At 51.6% G+C, this 20,337-nt stretch overlaps 1 protein-coding gene across 2 annotated transcripts; it reads right to left on the bottom strand.

Annotated features, from left to right (window-relative positions):
- Positions 1 to 706: 706 nt before the first annotated feature.
- On the bottom strand, positions 707 to 16,173 carry Rab35 (RAB35, member RAS oncogene family). Of its 2 annotated transcripts, XM_075981708.1 has the most exons (6): positions 16,040 to 16,173; positions 10,522 to 10,572; positions 7,379 to 7,502; positions 4,240 to 4,364; positions 4,031 to 4,155; positions 707 to 2,218 (listed from the first exon to the last, which is right to left on the bottom strand). In XM_075981708.1, the coding sequence occupies exons 1-6, from the start codon at positions 16,089 to 16,091 to the stop codon at positions 2,090 to 2,092; spliced, it is 606 nt and encodes a 201-aa protein (XP_075837823.1). In that variant the 5' UTR covers positions 16,092 to 16,173; the 3' UTR covers positions 707 to 2,089. The 2 variants fall into 2 exon arrangements, with proteins under 2 accessions (XP_075837823.1, XP_075837832.1); XM_075981717.1 differs by lacking the exon at positions 4,031 to 4,155.
- Positions 16,174 to 20,337: the final 4,164 nt, after the last annotated feature.

Raw genomic sequence — 20,337 nt, 5'->3', positions numbered from 1 at the left:
CACCAGAGATCAACAAAAAAGCAAAAGCTGGACCTAACAAACAGTGGAAGCGGCCAGTACCCAGAGCACAGCTGGAGGACAGCAAGTAGACCCTGGAGAGAAATTTGGCAGCTTGAACCTTTATTTTTAGTAGTTTTTTTAAAAAGCATAATTAGAAACTTTCAATACAGAAATAATCCTAGCAAACCTTTAAAAGTTTGTTGTTTGACAGGAGTTTCACATCAGGTCCACCAGGATACCAGTTTAGCCCTGAGTCCCCTACCCCCACCCTTATCCCCACCCCACCCCACTCATGCATGGAACACTCCGTGGGACAGGCACAGTGTTGTCACCAAAATCACCCATCACCTGGGCCTTAACAGGCCAGAAGCCACAGAGGCACCTAACTTGGGCCGGATGCTCCAAGATCACCCTCTTATTGCTTGAATTGGCAAACACCTTCACACTGGTTCCCACATGCTCAGAAGCGTGTGACACCTTCTGCCCACCCCACCCCCCTCCGTCAGCCAAGACAGTCCTAAAAACCAATCTGCCTCAACTCCCAGCTCACCTGGATCAGATGGAGCCACGTACTGCTTGGCCCTGAAGTGTCCTCCACAGCACCTATCTTCCTAGGCCCACAGCCCCAACACAGCCTGAAGCTCAGAAACACAGGCCTGTCGCACAGAACCCCAGCTTTGACGGTTTGGACAAGTGGAGAGACAGGTGAGAAGAAAGCCCCAGTTTTATTGATTAAAAACCCATCCACAGTGTTACCATGGAAAATCTGCAGTAATCTGTGATGATTGTCCAGTCAGGACTGTGCCTGGAAGTTGCCTTGGAAAAAAAATCTAATAAAACGCATTATGGTGTCCAATCAGTTCTTCCCAGTTACATGATCCTCTAGGGGAAAGGGGGGGGGGGGTAATCAAATGTAGATTACCCTGGTTTTTACTCCAGGGGACTGGGGTGGGCAGGTCAAGACTAGCTGCCCCCACCCCACTGCCACTTCTTCCCAGTGGCTAAGAAATCTTCCTACCATCCTCATACTAAGACAGGTCTGTCAGTAATGCAGAGCTGCCTATCCTAGCCTGGAGGTGTCGTCCCAGTGTCCGGCAACTCCGAAGTGCCAGAGGTGCCTGGTGCTACCTCAGAAACCAGCTCCAGTGGGAGGCCCTTGCATATACAGAACAAGGGTGCAAAGCCCCCTTTTCCCACGAAAGGGAAAGAGCCTAACCCACAATGACAGAAACCATACACTTTTTCTAAAAACACTGAACCCAAAGTGGAACAGTCACAACTTTTGCTATTGAGCCAATCAGGTCTCGAGGAAATAACTGGGGAACTTAATTCATTTGATTTGGCTTCATTTGGCTTTATGTTAATGATCCCCTTGCAAGCTCCACCTCTGAACAAAGGTACCCCGGCTACCTTTCTGCTGGTACTGAAACATGTTGGGTAAGTGAGAAGCCACGGCTCCCCTGGGTTTGTAGCAGAGGTATCTGGAAGGCAGAATGAGAAACCTGTTGGCTAAAAGGGCAGAACTGACTTTCTCTGTGGAACTGATGGCCTAGGGCCAGCCGAGGGCAGGGCCTGAGTGGACGCCAGGTTCCCCCGCTCCCAGAGCAGCTGTGGGGCAAGACCCATGCAGAGTGACTCCATGGGCCCGGGCTGGCCAACGACTCAGCTAGGACATGAGACTGGCTCCTCAGGAAGCTGCCGTCGAGATGGGATGGGAGGGCTTGGGAGGGTCTGTTGCAGCAGGTTGGCAGGAAGGAGGCAAAAGCCAGAGCAGGCTGAGGGTGTGCAGCTGGTTAATGCAATATACACTATGTACAAACTGGTTAATCAGTCCACTCAGCTGGCAGCGTCCTCACCAGGTCCAGGCGCCTCAGCAGGGAGTCGGCACCAGTGGGGAAGGGCAGGCTCGTCCAACACCTTCTTGGCACTCAAGGGGAAAGGGGCAGGAAGTGCCGATGGCGCCTCCCAGTACAAAAAACGTGGAGAGAATTCTTTAAATAACGGCACTAAACTGAGACTGTCCCCGAGGAGCCTCCAAGAGCCTCGGGCTGGGAGGGATGCAGTTGCAGTCTCTGCAGTGGCTGGGACATTAGCAGCAGCGTTTCTTTCGTTTACTGTTTTTCGTGAGCTTCACCACATCGTTCTGTTGCTGCTGCTGCTGTTTCGCCAAGTTGTCTTTCTTTGCTCGTAGAACCAGCTCTGTGATGCAGTTGAACATCTGGAGATGACAAGGCAAGGCCGACCTGAGACCTAGTGCAGAGCCCCTGCTGGCCAGCACAGGCCGCTTTTATTCCTCTATGAACTGTGTGTTCTTAAAACATGCATGCGCATGCATGCCGGGTGTCTCACTATGACTATGTAGCCCAACCTGGCCTAAACCCACAATTCTCTTCCCTCTGCCTCCCCAGTGCCAGGGTTCCAGGTGTGTACTGTGTGCCCTCAAAACACACTCCAGGACAGCGTTCTCAGCCTTCCTACGCTGCGATCCTTTAGTACAGTTCCTCAGTTGTGCTGACCCCAACCGTAAAATTATTTTTATTACTACTTCAGAACTGTAATTTTGCTACTGTTATGAGTCATATTGTAAATATCTGATATGCAGGATATATGATATGTGACCCCTGTGAAAGGGTCATTCGACCCCCAAAGAGGTCATGACCCACAGGTTGAGAATTGCTATTTTAGGAGGAGGTGGCAGACTTAAAGGTGAAAAAAAAATGCTAAAAGACCACAGCTATCTTGGGGAAGTCAATCCCTGGGGTATTCCCAGTCTCTTTTCCTGTATGTGGGTAAGTGCACGTGAGCGCAGTACCCATGGAAGCCAGAATCCACTCCCGTGAGCTGCCTTGCATGGGTGCTGGAAACTGAACTCAGGTCCTCTGGGAGAGCATAAAATCTTAATCACCGAGTCATCTTTTCAGTCCTTTTTAGTACAGAGGAAGAAGCAACCAGAACCTCTGAAAAGACAAGAGTATGTTGCTCTGCATATAGACGGAAGGACACACAGGCTGTCCACCTCACTGCAGCCAGGGCCAGACAACCCTGACTACCAATGTCGTGCTGCCAGGACCAACGGTGCTAAGGCAGCTGCTAAGCCACAGGGATAAAAAAGCTGAACAAGGGGCTCAGACGTCCTCAAACCAGCGGTGAGATGACTCTGTGCTTAAGAACATGAACTGTGCCACATGCAGACCAGGGGTTGGTCACAGCACCCCCATTACAAGCTGGGCCTGACAAGCACCTCTCACTCCAGCCCCATGGGATCTGATGCCCTCTTCTGGATCCCGCACATGCAAACTGCATGCACTTGCACACAAATATTTTTTTACAAAGAGCTGAGCTCAACATCTCCATCTCCTGAGCAAGCACAGCTCGACTCACTTGATCCTCACAGCCTGGAGAACAACTCTCACTCAGGTGAACAAATGAATTACCAGGAGGGAAGTCCCACATGTGTCTGGCTCTGAGGCTCTGTGTTCTCATGCAGTGGGAACCCAACTTCCCTGGCACCTCTAAACTCCTCTGGGGCCAGTGAGTGGGCCAAGTGGGGCTTGTGCCAAAAGTTCTAGCTTTTCTCCCTCAGAATCACAACCGCTCTTCAAGGTGCTGCTACAAGTGAAGAAGAGGCCTCCAGGGTGGATGCTCTACCCACAGCCCCAGGAACAGGCGCCCACTTGTGCTCAGAGACCAGGAAAGCAAGCAACCAAGAGACAGGGAAGAGGTGGTAGTGATGGGCTCAAGGGAGGGCCAACAGGAAGCAGAAACTGCATGCCTTTGAGGTAGGAAAGATCTGACTTGACGCCACCTCTCACTAGTTGATTCTTAAGGTTATTCAGTAAGAGGAACTTCAGTTTTCCTCTGTGAAATATGGGATCCTACCTCAGAGGGCAGCTGAGCTAAGAGCTGAGACTTTTAAAGGGCCTGCACAGCAGCAGCCAACAGTGGGCATTAAATAACTTGGTCACTCAGATGCCTGAGCAGAGAGCTCATGGTCCTCACCTCCTCTAGCCCAGGGATCAGCACAGCTTACCTCTTCCACATTCAAATTCTCCTTGGCACTGGTCTCAAAGAGCTGGATCCCCATCTGCCCAGCAAATTTGTAGGCATCTTCCGTCTCCACCACCTTCCGCTCAGGGTCGTCATTCTTATTGCCCACTTTAAGACAAAGCACAGTCAGCCGCCTGCAAGAGCACCAGCTGTTGCTCTCCCACCGTCCCTACCCTTGGGGTCCAGCCTCACCTAATATTCGGCACACATCGTCACAGTTCTGGTTGATTTCATGAAGCCATCGCTTGACATTGACAAAGGACTCAGCACTAGTGACGTCGTAAACCACAATGACCCCATGGGTCCCCCGATAATACCTGTAGGGCCAAGATGTGCATCAGGGTTTTGGCCCAGGACAGAGAAGCTGCTTCCCTGGGGCCTGCTTAGTATAGGACAGTGGCTCGGGAAGGTGAGGGTGCCCGGGGTTAGGGCAGCCCTGCACCCAGCCTCGACCACCAGCCAGAGCCAAGCTTGATCAGCAGGACAGCACTGGCTTCACTGGCCTGCCCCTGGCAGCACTGGTGGAGGCTGGTAACAGTCTGAGGTGTACCAGGCCTGAAGAGTCACCCAGGTGACTGGGTGTACCACCAGCTGGAAGCTTCTTTGAAGTTCAGGCAGTTTTCGTGTTTGACATCATATTATCACCATCCTGGTGATAATTCAGTTTCAAATCTTGGTAGTAAAATGGCATTCCTAGAGGCTGCACATTACAAGAAGCCATGGCAAAATGTGTCCCTTTCCTCTGGCGGATAGGCGACACTTCTTTTCCTACTCTTGGCTCACTGTACCAGGGAAGGAGAAGGCTACACAGGCCTCCAGCAGCTGTAAGAACTCAACTAAACCTGCAGACCCCAAACCAGCCCAAAGGTCTGAAAGGAAGGACGGTGCTGTCATTCCCCTCTGAACATCTGGTGCACAGAAAGCCGCACAGCACCAACCCTGAAGCAGGCCAGAGGCCACACCACACCCTTGGCCCCACTCTACAAACCGCCTGGGCCTGCGCTTTCCCCGAACCTTCTACTTTTGATCACTAAGGTCTTACAACACCTAGACTACAAACCCCGAGGGCAGGCTGCCTCCCATTTAGCTGTCCTGAGGAGCACTTCCCCAGCCTGGGTCCCACGATGGCTACACCAGGATCCACAGGACCCAGAATGGTAGGAGGCACCCAGCTGTCTAGTCACCTCTCTGAGGTCAGACCTGTCTCTGAAAGCTGTGATCTGTGGAAAGGTTACTTGGCTTTCATCCCTACCCCTTACCTTAGTTTCCTCAACTATAAAATAGTTTTTAGTACAAACTTCTGAGCGTGGCTGTGAGGAAGAGGAGCTAACAGATGCCACCCCGAGGCTGAGAGCAGCACACAGACAGCGCTGGGTGCTCTTTATCATCAGGACGAATGTTCCTTCCTAGCAATCTGGAGTCCCAGATGAAGGTGGCAGAACCAAGAGTGGGTGGGCAGGGCAGAGCACCAGGGCCCTGCTATACTGCGGCCCAAGCATCTGTCCACCCCTCAGACATAGTGGAGCCCGCCCAGGACTCGTCCCAAGGCTGTGAGCCTTCTTGGCTTTGAGGGAGCCTGGCAGTTCCACTATCTCAGCTCAGCACAGCCGGGTGGATGTCTCTGAGGCAGGTAGGGAATCATGTGGACAGAAGACCGTCCTGCAGCAGAATGCCTCTGGAACCTTCCCTTTGCTGAAGACACAAGAAACAGCACACCACTGCCCTAGCTCCTGCTGCCCCAGGGGTGGCTCAGATCTCTGGCTAGCGATACGACACGAGGGCTCCAAGTCTTCCCACCCAAGTGCCTCACATCCACTTGTCCCAACTAGGCAGCAGGGCAGCGTGACAGCCACTTAGTCCAGTGGCCAGCTGCAGCCTCAGCACCCAGGCCTGCTTCCTAGGCCAGGGCAAGGCTTCATCCTTCTCGCTCCTCCCTCTCTCCTCCCACAGCCACCGAGGACCAGAAATCTCCTCAGGAAGGGTTAAGATGGGGGATAGTAAAAGGGCTCCTTTAGCAGACACACAGGTTACAAACATTCCCACTCCTACATAGACTGCCACACCTCCAAAACATCCAACCATCTCCCGACCCTCCCTTCTTCACCAGCTGCTGGCACAGGGTCATTAGTCTCTCCAGGCCCCAAGTACCTTCTGCTTCAGAATGGACCCAGCCTAAAACCCCGAGCTTAGCAAGGCTAACCCTGGTTTCTCCAAACATACAGGCAGACAGAACAGTACCCTGTGCCTCAGGAGTTCTGAGCTATGGCACAGGAGACAGTACAAACACACATCGTCCTAACCCTCAGAGTGGCCACCTGCGCTTCCACGACAAAGCTGGAAACAAACCAAACCACGAAAATCCAGAACTGTTATGCAGGAAGGCCTGGGACGTGTCCAGAGACCACCCTGCATGCACTACAACATGGAGCCCACTTCTCAGAAGCACCTTTAGCTGGGAGAGATGGTGCATGCCTTTCATTCCAGCAGAAACAGGTCTGTATCTGAGAGCTTGAGAGCAGCCACAGCTACATAGTGAAGCCTGTCTCAAAAACACACAGACATGCCTTTAACTGCAAAATGGGGTAACAGCAGCACAGCACACAGGAAGCCAGAAGTGACCCATGAAAATGCCAGAGCCCGAGTCCTGGACTCAAGCCTTAGCACTCAGGGAAATCCTACATAAAAATCTCTGGGACACAGGCACAGACGTTAGGCAGCTTGCCCAAGGACACACATAGCAGAAATTTAAATCTCCCAGTTTCACAAACACCTAAGACTCAACACCGGAGGAGTTTCCTCCTTGGGCAGCTGAGTTCCACAAAAGCACTACAAATGAAGGTGACATGCTAGACAATGGATTTCCCAGCTAACAGATCGGGGATACAGAAGAAGGGCCCACATACCTATGGTCTTCCAGGCCTCCAAAGAGAGAGAGCCATCTCTGAGCAGTCAGGGTGGATGACCAGAGACTGCACAGAGCTGACACCCTCCAGGAATTGTCAGTGGTTCACTGGGCACCAGGGAGGGCCTGTCACTACTACCCAGTGTGGCACACTGATGCTGTTGCCACCTGAAGAGAAAGGAGCTGCCAGCAAGTAAAACTAAGCACCACGAGGAGCGTGCAGTCTATGTCATGCCAGAAGCCAGGGCCGGGTGCCCAAACACTGCAGATGCCTAGCCCTGTGGCTACCACAGCAGTCATGGCCTTCTCTTGTATCTTCAGGGAGGGCAGAAACCACCCGCCCCCTCCCTCTCTGACACACTATTTGTCCTCAGCGCTGTCACTCAGCCTCGTGCAGACATCCGAGGCGCAGGGGCCAAGGGAACTCACGTAGAGGTGATGGTACGGAAGCGCTCCTGCCCCGCTGTGTCCCAGATCTGCAGCTTCACCTTCTCCCCATTGATCTCCACAGTCCGAATCTTGAAATCCACTCCGATTGTGGTGATGTAGCTGCCTGTACGAATGTAGCCCATTACTCAGGGTAGGGAACCCAAAACTCCACCCCACCCCACTGTACGTGCCCCACAGTCAAGGCCCTAAGGACAGAGCCCTGAACAAAGAAGGCACACCTGCTGTAATAGGCCCAATGCAGTTGAGACAGGACACAGTGACACAAAGGTCACTTAGAAATACGTGTCACCAATGAAATTAAAAAGGGAAATGATTGGGGAAAGAGGCGGGCTTTATTGGAAAGGCGGGGTAGGGACATGCCGGCTGTGACCAGAGACAGGGCAGACCTATTCATCCTGGTTTCTCTTCTCTATTTTCGTGTATGTGTGTATGTGTGTGTGTGTGTGTTCTGGAGGAGGAGGGTGAGGACCCAACACTGCACCCTGCACCTTCCTGAGGAGATGGTGAGTTTGGGGTTGGAGGTGAATAAGGAGTCAAGGCCAGTTCTCCAGTCCTTTGTGCTATTACTGAGAATTTGTACTGTTGCGTGTGGTGACAGTTGGGCAGTGAGTTTTCACCAGGGCACAAGATGCTTTGGAAATTGCTCTTAAGATATCTGTGTGGAAGATGCGTTAAGAGCAGCTGCCGACTGCTTCAGTTCAGGATGGTGCAGGTTTACAAACGCCTGCTTCAAAGCATCCTTCCAGCCGGAACATACCAAAAACAGACGACCACGTGAAGTGTGGCAAGGGCATGGGAAAGGGCAAAGTTCAAGGTGAGACAGAAGTGGAAGCAGGACGTTAGCAGGAAAGCTTAGCAAAGGTGGTGAGGTGGAGGGACAGTCCACACCAGGGCAAGCACCCAGAATCCAGGTCAGCGTCTGGTACCTCCAGGGCCAACAGCTTCTCACACGTGAGCAAGCAAAGCAAAGCAAAGTCAACACACAGCACAAGAAAAAAGCTAGAGACAGGTTCTGAAGACCAGTGCTTCTCAACCAGGGTGGCTTTATTCTGAGGCCATGGAGACAGTGTTGCCTGCCATAGTACCACTGACATCTCGTGGGTAGATCTGCTCCACACCCAACAGAAGGCCTGGGTTCAACTCCCAGCACCCTCATGGAAACTCACAAGCACAGACATACATGCAGATAAACCCCCAGAAACAGCTAAAACGAACCCACAGGAGCGAAGATGACCAGTGCGTCCTTGAAAAGCAGTTTGGGAAATGGTGAAGTGGCTCAAATGGGAAAGGTCTTGCTGCCAAGCATGACGACCTGAGTTCAATCCCACATGACGTGACAGAAGGAGAAAACCAACTCCCAAATGTCTTCTGACCTATACACACCATGGTGGTGTCTGAATAAGAATGGCCCCATAGGTTCACATATTTGAATGTTTAGTCAACAGGGAGTGGAACTGTTTGAAAGGATTTCAAGGATGAGAAGGTGTGGCCTTGGCTGGAAGAAGTGTGTCACTTGGAGTTTCAAAAGCCCGTGCCAGGCGCCAGGCGTAGGCTCGCTCGTGCTCTCTGTTAGCCTGAGGATCAGGATATAGCTCTCAGCTGCAGATCAGCATGGCACCAGCCACCAAGTTTCCTGCCATGATGATAAACTAAACCTGAGGGGCTGGAGAGATGGCTCAGCAGTTAAGAGCACTGACTGCTCTTCCAGAGGACCAGGGTTCAGTTCCCAGCACCCCCATGGCAGCTCCCAACTGTCTGAAGATCCAGTTCCAGGGGATCTGAAACCTTCACACCCGTGCACATAAAATAAAGTAAATAAACAATAAGAAATATTTAAAAAAATAAAATAAACCTGAAACTGTAAACTAAGCCCCCAATTAAAGACTTCCTTTTCATAAAAGTTGTGATGACCATGGTGTCTCTTCACAGCAGCAGAGCAGTAATGAAGACACATGGGGTGTCCCCATTCCCTCCGCTTCAGTCCAATACGGGTTCTGTTTCTCTGTGTAACAACCCCGGCTGTCCTGGAACTCACACTGTAGACCAGGCTGGCCTGGAACTCAGAGATCCACCTGCGGCTGCCTCCCAAGTGCTAAGATTAAAGACATGCACCACTACCTCCTGGCATAAATAGTTTTGTTTCTTTTTTTAAAATTTATTTATTATGTATATAGTGTTCTGTGCACCAGATCTCATGGTTGTGAGCTACCATGTGGTTGCTGGGAATTGAACTCAGGACATCCGGAACAGCAGTCAGTTCTCTTAACCTCTGAGCCATCTCTCCAGCCCAATAGAAAGTATTTGTTGTTGTTGTTGGTTTGTTTTTCGTTTTTTTTTTTTGGGGGGGGGCTGTCCTAGAACTAGCTCTTGTTGGCCTTGAACTCACAGAGATCCACCTGCTTCTGCCTCCCTAGTGCCGAGATTAAAGGTGTGTGCCACCACCAACCCGCAATACAAGGTTTTTAAAAAGCAATTTGGCAGTACCAAGGAAAGTGTAAACACCCTGAGACCCTGTGACCTAGTGACCTCAGCTCTGTGTGTACAGAAGAAACAATGTATCCCAGAAATGCAGCATTGATTAAAACAGAAGCAACCAGAAGCCACGTGACCTGAGCGACTAGTGAAGGTCAGAGCATCCAGACAGAAGCAACCTTCCCAGCCATTACAGAACGAAAGGAAGGCTGGGCATCGCAGCATATATGCCTTTAATCCCACTGCTTGGTAAGTGGATCTTTGTGAGTTCAAGGCCAACCTGGTCTACATAGCAAGTTCTGGGCCAAGCCAGAGACCCACAGGAGACAACATCGGCTAAGAACAATCAGAAACAGGCTGGAGCATGTTTCTGCACAGCAGGTGTGATCAGGAAAAGACACCCGACAGAGGCTGCAGTGCAGGACAGCTGTCATTCTTATCCCTTAAACTCCTAAATGCGGGGCACAAATAGACCCTCAGTCGGAAAGTAAGGACGACCAGCAGGAGCTTCACACTTAAGCCTCCGACCCCACTTTCTCTCATCCAACAACCTGAATGATAAAGTCTCCTGCATCAGACAGAAGCAGGTAGGCTCTCGAACAGGGTAGATTTCAAAACCAAAGCACCCACTAGCACCCAGGAGGACTCACCTGAGAAGGTGTTGTCTGCAAATCGTAACAGCAAGCTGCTCTTGCCCACACCTGCAGGAGAGAAGGCAGGGAGATGAGCAGGAGGGAGGGGCCTCCCTTCAGCTGATCCTTCCTAAGGAGCCCAGTGGGGCTGAAGTCTTCAAGGCCGACCCATTTCCCCACACACCAACATTTCTTCCAGTAAATCGCTGACCTTTTCCTTGGTCTTCAGGTAAGACAAGCAGCTCTCAAATCCTCTGGGGGAGATGACAGAGGGCTCATGCCCAGGCCCTGTTCTGAGGGCTGCCCCAGACAACAGAGCCAAGCAAGAGGAAGGTCAACCTAATGAGACCAGTCCACCTGCATCCTCAGCAAGGTCCTCAGAAAACCTCCTGTTAGCTCAGTTGGAAAAGAAATGGAAAGCTGGGAAAGAGCCCTTGGTTTCATCAGGGCATTCTGCATGTGAAGACACTCGGGCCCACAGGACCAGAACCAGCTGTCAGTCATCTACCCCAGCTAAGTCAGCACGGCTGAATGAGTGAGGCAGGTGTGTGGTGGGGTATTGGTACAGTGTGAAGATGCACTGCTGTGATTGGTTTAATAAAAAGAGCTGAACAGCCAATAGCTAGGCAGGAGGTATAGGCAGGATCTGGACAGAGAGAGAGGAAGTAGGAAGAGGAATCTGGCATAAGGGAGAGTGGCCGGTCGGTACTAGAGGCAGCAGGCCGGGAGTACAGAGAAATACTGAGCTACACAATGGAGCACAGATTTAAAAGTATAGGTTAAGTTATAAGAACTAGTTAAGAACAAACCCTAAGCTAAGGTCACGCTTCCATAATTATTAAACAGTAAGTCTCCACGTCATTATCTGTGAGCTGGTGGCCCAAAGAAAAATGCTTCATACAGGGAGTCTGCTGGGCACTTACTTGGCTACCACCCATGGATGCTTGGACCACTGCATTTGCCACGGTGGCTCCTGGCTGTGCCTTAAGAACCTAGCTTCCCCTCGACACATGTGGCTTTGATTGGCCAAGGCACCTACCTGCCTCCTGTCCTCCTGTCTCCAATACCCAGCAGTGGCTACATCAATGAATGAAATGATCAACACACTCAGGTCTGCATGGCAGCTCATGGTGCTCCCAGAATTCAAATGTGTCTCCTCAGATAAGGAAACCAGGGCTTGGAGAATGACCTAAGATGCCTCCAAAGAAGATCAGACACAGATTTAAATCCGGGCCTGTCAAGCCCCCCTGGACACCTCTGCTAGTGTCCTGACAGGCTTGTCTGCTTGCTCCTTCCCTCATCCTCCTATTTTTTGGGAGGAGTGGGTGGGTATCACGTAGACAGGGTATCATGTAGACAGGGTATCATGTAACCCAGGCCAGGCTTGAATCACCACGTAGCACAGGATGGCCTTGAATCTGATTCTTTTGCCTCCACCTCTCAAATGCTGGGGTTATAGGTGGGCTGGGGATTGAACCCAGGGCTATGTGCATGCAAAGCAAATACTCTACCACCTGAGCTATATTCCCAGCCCTTGATGTGGGCACTTTCAGCCTGCTTAGTAGGAATGCAAATGATTTCAGTTTCTTTGAAAAGCAATTTGACAATACCAAGAGAAATATAAAAGCCACAGCCCCTGAGATCTAGTCTTCTGACTTCTCCAGAACTGGGCACAAGAACAAACACAATGTATCCAGTATTGAGGAGACTTTAAACCAAGCAGCCAGAAGCCACATAACCATCCTTCTCACATCTTTTTCAGGAACATCTTTATGACCCCAGAGCTCCTACACCCATCCTTCCTGCTCTATTCTAACAGAAATGCCTTCAAAGGTACCAGATCCAAACCCAGGACCCCATAATGTCTGAATTATGGCTGAATGACTGAAAGCAAACTGTAAGGAGATGTGCCTATCATGAGAAACCCACAGTTTGACTCCAATTCTGAAAGATAACATTGCTCCACCCCCGACCAAGACTGCAAACCACTGCGTGGCCTGAGCTACACAGCTGTTCTCTAGCTGACCCAGACATCCTCTCCAGGCCATCTCCAGTGAGCAGCTGGGGGGCACCCAGAAGAACTTGCTTCTCTGAGGACACCTGAGGGGACCTGTTCCTGAGCACACAACTGAAGCATGAGGGCACCGGCCGCTCAGCCTCCAGCTTACAGGGCTCTTGCTCAGCACCACTTCCTCATTGTTCCGCCATGAGGCTTCCTGCTAAACCCAAGGAGAGCCCAAGCTCTGGGCTGGTCCTCATGGTGTTCTGCCTGATACTAACCCCATTGGCCCTGAGGCCTCCTCTGCTTCCTCCTGAAGCCTTCTAGATCCAGCTTACTCAGCTAAAAGCTCATGTCTGGTCACTAAGCAGTGAGTTCCTTAAGCACTAAGGAACCTCACCTCCTTCATCCATTCAGTGCTATGAGCTGAGTCCAGCACTTAACAGCCACCAACTAAACCTTCCACAAACTGACGGCTCAACAAGTGTCGGTCTCAGGGAAAGTGATGGAACACCACGCTGTAACAGCAGCATCACCAGGTGTCATGAAGCAGTTTTCAAACTTTAGGGGCAAGAGCCAGCAGAATCCTTTTTCTTTTTTCCCTTAGAGTCTGTCTGACCTGGAACTTTCCAATGTAGATAGATGCTCCAGGCTGGCCTCAGACTCACAGAGTCACCTGCCTGTGCCTCCCAAGTGCTGGGATGAAAGATGTGCAATACTACACCTGCCCTTTATTATTATTATTATAATTATTAAATTTATCCAAATCTCAGATCTCTAACAGACAAGGGAGGGTATCATCCACAGTGACAGCTGGGCCTGAAATCCTGAGCTGCGGAGTAACCCCTAGTCACAACAGGGTCTGCCGCATAGACCTGATACCAATCTCCAGCACTGCTCTCCTGAGGAACAGAAAACCAGACGCCACCTCTGGACTATCCCAGGGGCTATCTACCCTGCAGATGTGCCCACCTTACGAGACATACTTTCACCACAGCAATGCTTTCTTCTAGCCGGTCTGCTGCCTTCCAAGGGGCACAGGCCCCGGCACATCTGCTGCCTGTTGGCAGGCAAGTGATGCCACACTTGGCCGTTACCCTCCTCTGTACGCTGCTTTGGGCCTCATCCCAGCTTTGCTTCAGCACCAGTCTGCTGTGAACTCGAGTAAAGCGACATCAACTTGACTGCTTCCTCAGCAACCACCTTCTGGTGCGCCTCAGACAAGCCATGCCTGCCTCCCAGCTCCAGTCTGCCCTAGGTCTCTGATGGCATACCAGCCTCCAGGTTCTACAAATAAGGGTGACTGGCATCAGTGGGCACCATTATAAACCAAAGCCAAAGTCAGAATAGCTGAGAAGAAAGAATAGAAGCCACGCCCAGGGAATACACCCCAGAAGTGAATACGGCATGGCCAAGTGGGTCGGAGGACTCCGGGTTTCTAAGCCCAGCTCCACCTGCCCTCACAACACTGGCTCCAGCTTTGCTTCTGAAAACTGTGTGATTCGGGGCGAGTCAGGCAGCTCCTCTAAGCCTGAGTTTCCTTATTTGACAAACCACAGCGGCCATGGGTGAGAATCAGATGAGAAAGTGCGTGTGAACCATTTGACACACCTTAAGAAGCACACACTCGAGGGGCCCAGGGCAGGCAGGCAGGCAGGTGAAGGCAGGCCCCTGCTCAGCTACAAAATATCTCCCAGTTTCCAAAGTGTTCAACGTTGGGGGGTCAGCCAAATGCCAGGAGAAATCAAAAAGCAAAGTGCCTCCCTCCTCTCCACGACCCAGGCCTACACACTCCTACTGAGCTGGGAGCCAGACCCCAGACCCTGACCAATGAATCTTCTCCCATGACTGGCTTCTGAGCAAAAAAAATCAATACATATTGTAAAATACACTGTAAGACAGCAAGCCAAAAACATCTCTTGGGGTTCACAGAAAAGCCAACAAGCTACATCTTCTTGCTGAGTTTAACCCTTTCAGGTTTGGAATATTAACACCAGCACAAGACGTTAGGAACAGTAAGACCTCTGACCACAGCAGGGTTACTTTAACTCTGATGGGAAGAAAGCAGATCCTCAGGGTACAGAGCAATGCCACAGGCTGTGATTCAAATACAGCCAATCAGCCGTCCGCCTTTCTAACTCCACTCTCAGCCAGTTACTCTTCCACCTTGCCAGGCCCTAACTTTTCCCGACATCGTCCCTCTACCAGCAGCAACCACCGAAACCTCAGTCCTCTTCCACAGGATCCAAACCACCAGCCACAGCCCAACCCGGCCTCACTGGTGACTTCCATGACCCATGAATGACACTGCCACCCAACAAGCCTACATCCTGAGTCTCAGGGGACTGGCTGCTCCATTTCCTTAATGATCCACAGGCTCTACCACCAACCTGGCTGTCTCAAGTCACATGACCCTCTATCCCACACTCAACTGAAGTCTAATCTATAGACTTGGCTGCTCCCCAGCCTCCTTCCAAAACATCATATAGTCATAGCACCTCAGCTACACTCCCATCAACATCCTGGGACCTGCCTCCCTGAACTCAACATCACCCTGTAGACCTGGTCACCTACCACACCCCAAACATCTCTACAATGCTTCTTCCTTGGCCAGAAACCAGTGTGACTTTCCTAAGGCTACTTGGTGTTCATTCACTGAACAAAATGCATTTTAACACTGGGTACCAGAAGTTGCTCGGTGAATCAGAGATGGAGCAGCGCCGCAAGGAGTGTGTGTACATGGACAAAGCACTTAAATATGGGATGAAGCCCCCTCCCCCGTAAGGTTACAGCAAGCACTGTCCACACACCGTGCGCCAGGCACTGTTCCCATCCCCGTGAGTGTAACAACAGCCCATCAGTACTACTACTCTGAACCAAGTGAAGACTTGGTAACCATTCTGCAGGAATGTGCTTATGGCTTTACCTGCCGCACCTCATCCAAACGCACGGCAACCCAGAGACGCAGGTCCTGGAAACAGCCCCATTTCACAGAGGCCTCAGTCTTCACGGCGGGGGGAGGGAGGGGGACTCGTGCAGACAACACTAACAGTTACTTACGGGTTACTACTTTACGTTAGGTCAGGAGCTAAGCACTCTTCCTACTTTAGCTCACCGAATACTCACAACGCTCAGTTTAATAAGTCCCCACTTCTCGGATGCAGGAACCGAGGCTCAGAAAGGTGAAGCAACTTGCCCAAGGTCACAGAGTGAAAAAGCTTGTCTTCCCGGGACTCGAACCCGGGTCTCTCCAACTCCAGCAATCGCGCGACTTGACCAAGGTCACACGTGAGGCAGGAGCCAGAGCCGGGTCGTGCATCCCGCGCGCTGGGCACCCCGACCCGCCGAGGAGCAGCCCGGATTCCCCGGCTGCTCCCCCGGGGCCTGCGGCCGCCGAGCTCCGAGCCTCCCGCCCGGCGCGGGCCGCGCCTCCCGGCCCGCCCGCCCGTCCGCCCGTCCGTCCGTCCGCCCGCCCCGAGGCCCCCGCGGGCCGCGCCCGGCAGGGCCCGCGCCGCCTCCGGCCCCTGCGGCCCTCACCGCTGTCGCCGATGATGAGCAGCTTGAAGAGGTGGTCGTAGTCCCGGGCCATGGCGGGCGGGGGCGGCGCGCGCGGGCGAGCGGGCGGGCGGGCGGGGTCGGCACTGGCCTCGCGATCCGCAGCTCCCTCCCGGCTGCTCCGGCAGCGGCGGATCCACTTCCCGAACAAACAGCCGGAACTGACAGAAACACCTCCCTCCGCTCCCCCCACCCTCCTCCTCCTCTTCAGCAGCCGCCGCCGGTGCCACCGCCTCCCTCCTTCCCGCCCCGCCCCGCCACTACGCAGGCGCGGCGGCTGGCCCCGCCTCTGCGCAGCCGCAGCCCTGGCCGGCCGCGCCCTCCTCGCGCGTGCGCACGACTCTCCCCGACGGAGTCCCGTGCGAGCGCGGCGGCAGGGGCCCGGAGGAGACCCGAGCCGGCGGAAGGGAGGCGGTGCCGGCTGCAGCTCGTCCTGGAGGTCAGCGCTGGGCGGAAGTCGCCTCCGAGCCCCGCGACCCCGAGAACCTGACGCTTCTGGCCGAACGGGAAGCGGTTCCGGATTCGGATCGTAGGGCGCATCCTGGTCGCCTGCGCGGCGGCTCCTTCGGCCTCAGTTTCCCGTGGCCTAAGGAGCCTGGGGCGCCGGAACTCAGCCGTACGCAATTCAGAACCGACCTCAGGTTTTTCCAGTTTGGGTGGCTGCCCACCTGCCCTTCCCGGTGCGCGGCCACCGCCATCCTCACTGCGCCTTGAGGGATTGCTTCATCCCTGTTTCTTTGACTTGTCCCAGCAGGTTCTCAAGTAGCCCAGGATGGCCCCAGGCTCGCCGAGTAGCCGAGGATAGCCTTGAACTTCTGACCCTCCTACCTGTACCCCCAGTCCAGTTTTATGTGGTGCTGAGACTCAAACCCAAGACTTCGCACCATGCTACGCAAGCACTCTGCGAGCTGAGCTCCACAGGCAGCCCCCTCGTCATGCTTCGTACAACCTTCCAGTCCTTTTCAGCCAAGCTCCTGTTGGGACACTGCCGTGTTCTTTCAATCTCCTGATCTCTCCCCATAAAAAACGTGATGTTAAAAAAAAAAGGTATAGATTCTTACTGAATTTAGAGTTCAAATTAGTTTTTCCGTCTGAACCACTCCACATAGTAACACATTAAAGTTTCTTGTGCAGCGTATGATACTTAGTTGGATGGATACATGCTTTCCCACAAATTTCTATGTGCATTTAAGTACACATATGTATTGCCTTGCTTACAAACACACAATATACTTCTAGCAGTCCTGTAACTGCCTCACAGTGTGGTACTCCATCAGATGTTTGTGCTATCCCGTAATCACTCTGCTGCTAGTAGATTCACGCAGTTCAGAATCTCTGTATTTTATTTTTTTACGCCCCAGCTCTCGGGAGATAATTTCTTGCTAATCATGGTATTGGAGGCAGGCAGCAGTGGAGTGTCTGGTGCAAGCCTTGAACTGCTTTCAAATGTGTATGATGTAATGTGTGATGGGCACAAGCCTGGAATCAAGGTGCTGGCTGAAGAGATGCTGTGGCCTGTGTTCCTGTCTGTGGGCGAGTTAACGCTGCCATCCCTGTGACAGCAGTTAGGAACAGAAGGAAGGACTGGAGAGATGGGTCAGCAGTTAGGAGCACCAGCTGTTCTTCCAGAGGACCCGGGTTAAATCACATGGTGGCTCACAACTGTCTGTAACTCCAGTCTGAGGATCTGTCATCATCCGGCCTCGGCAGGCACTGGAAACAAATGGTGGAGAGACATACATTCAGACTAACATTCACACACATAAGTTAAAAACCTCAAAAAAAAAAAGTTTAAATAAAACAGATGGACAGAAAGACATCATAGACCAGGCAGTGGTGGCACACGCCTTTAATCCGAGCGCTGGGGAGGCAGAGGCAGGAGGATCTCTGTGAGTTCAAGGCAGGCCCGGTCTACAGAGCAGCCAGGACTACACAGATCTTGAGCTGTTTCCTAGTGTAGACTTTCAGAATTTCCAAGGCAGCAACCCGATGTCAGGGCTGCCAGATACTGTGGCCAGTGAAGCAGAACTGACCACGAGGAAATGAGAGTCCCGGTTGCACCAGGTGTCATCTAGACCCCAACAGGTGCTAATTCCTTCATTTATTCTGTAACTCCTTAATGGCTTCTTACTATTTACCATACCCCACGTTGTAGAGGATATTAAACTTTTTCCCTCCAAGAATTTGCAGACTCAGATCCACTCATGAGGACCTAAAAATGAATGACAGAAGACAGTAGATAGAACAGCTGGCAAATCTCCACCTAGACTTTCGAAGAGAAAAATTGCCACCGTTACCAAGAGTGATGGGAAAGATCCCAGCAGAAAGATGCCGTGGTGACATCAGAGTAGAGGTGGGCCCTGAATGTCAGCTGCATTTAGACAGGCTGTCTCAGCCTGTGAGAATCCTCAGTTTTGGCTTGGATATGCTTCTGGTACCCCAAAATGAGTCTCCCAGCACATTCACTCAGCTGCATCAATGAAGCGCCCTTGACCCATAAACACATGTGCTGTGTTGTAACATAAACCTCCGACCTGATCAGGACCACATACAGCTGGAAATCTCATCACCCGCTCCTGATCTGTGGCTAGGGAGCCCTACAGCTTCTCTTCCTTCCTAAAAAGCTGCAGGAGTCAGCACGAGTTTCCCAGCAGAGAAGCAGCATCAGCTACACACAGACTCACGGCAGCAGCCAGACAGAGCTGCAGGACCTGAAGTGTGTGGTGAAGAGGAGGCGGCAGATACCAAATAAAGCAAACAGTGACAGCCAGACAAAGCTGCTTTTAAAACATCACTTCACCTGGCAACTAGATTCATGCAACAAATTCAATCATTTGATTCATTCATTAATTCAGTAAATATGGGTGTGCTTACTAGATTTACCCAGAAGCAAAACACCACCCACATCTTCACGGTGGGTAATTCAACAATTAGTGGAGCTGGAGAGAGGGCCCAGCGGTTTACAGGCACGCGCTTGCCCTTGCAGAGGGCCAGTTTTCGTCCCCAGCACCCACATGGCAAACAATGTCTGTAACTCCAGGAGAACTGTTGCCCTCTTAACTTCTACAGGCACCAGGCTCTCAGACACGCATGCAAACACGGCCCATACATATTTTTTTTAATTTTATTTATTCATGAGCTTTATGTATACACCAGAAGAAGGAATCTGATCCCATTACAGATGGCTGTGAGCCACCATGTGGTTGCTGGGAATTGAACTCAGGACCTCTAGAAGAGTAGTCTAGTGCTCTAAACCACTGAGCCATCTCTCCATACATATTTTTTTAAGTTTTTTTTTTTTTTTTTTTTTTTTTTTTTTTGGTTTTTCGAGACAGGGTTTCTCTGTAGCTTTGGAGCCTGTCCTGGAACTAGCTCTGTAGACCAGGCTGGCCTCGAACTCACAGAGATCTGCCTGCCTTTTGAAGTATTTTTTTAAAAGAACAATTTTTAAATTAAAACCACGATTTTTGGGAGCCTACTTTATGCCTGGCACTGGTCTAACAGCCAGAGACTTAGAGTAACCAAAATTTAGAAACCTACTTTCACACTGTTTGGGAGACTGGGACATGGGTCAGAAGAGAAGTACAGCAGATAGGGGCTCAGAGTCAAGAAGTTCAGGGTGGCAGGCCTCTGTTCTTAGCAGTGAACAAAAAGCAGGTGGCAGCAGGGAGGCTGAGGGCGACACTGTACGTTCCAGGGCTAGGAGCTGCTGAGGGGTTCAGAAGGACTAGGAAGCAGAGAGGGGGTCTCGGAGGCCTTGAAGAAGGGTGGCACCTAGAAGTCAGCAGTGTGGGTTTGGGCCACATAGGAGAGGCATGGACAGAGCTGCAATATATGGGTAAATTCTAGGGCCATAGGCTGTGGTCATGCAGGAATGTGAAAGTGAACATAAATACCATGCCAGGCTTTATGTGGCACTGCAGATAGGTCTAAGGGCTTTGTCCACTTTAGGCAAATACTCTACCAACTGAGCTATATCACCAAGGTGTGCTTTTTTTTTTTTTTTGAGACAGCTTTTCTTTGTAGCCTTGGCTGTCTTTGTAGACTAGGCTGGCCTTGAACTCACAGAGATCGGCTGCCTCTGTCTCCCAAGTGTTGGGATTAAAGGTGTACTCCATCACCGTCTGGCTATTTTCTTTCTTTTTTAAAATATTTATTTATTATGTATACAGTGTTCTGCCTCCATGTATGCCGCCAGGCCAGAAGAGGGCACCAGATCTCATTAAACATGTTTGTGAGCCACCATGTTGCTGGGAACCTAACTCAGGACCTCTGGAAGA

This window comes from Microtus pennsylvanicus, chromosome 1 (genome assembly GCF_037038515.1).
Source record: "Microtus pennsylvanicus isolate mMicPen1 chromosome 1, mMicPen1.hap1, whole genome shotgun sequence".
Taxonomy (NCBI): Eukaryota; Metazoa; Chordata; class Mammalia; order Rodentia; family Cricetidae; genus Microtus; species Microtus pennsylvanicus.
This window is presented reverse-complemented; position numbering and strand designations above follow the sequence as displayed.

What these genes read in the sequence shown, in the direction of transcription:
- Rab35 (XM_075981708.1), bottom strand. Translation starts at nt 16,091, where the DNA reads ATGGCCCGGGACTACGACCACCTCTTCAAGCTGCTCATCATCGGCGAC. An exon ending in TGCAGACAACACCTTCTCAG is followed by an intron (nt 7,503 to 10,521) that starts GTGAGTCCTCCT and finishes ACATTCGTACAG; the next exon opens with GCAGCTACATCACCACAATC. An exon ending in CGATGTGTGCCGAATATTAG is followed by an intron (nt 4,156 to 4,239) that starts GTGAGGCTGGAC and finishes TTTGTCTTAAAG; the next exon opens with TGGGCAATAAGAATGACGAC.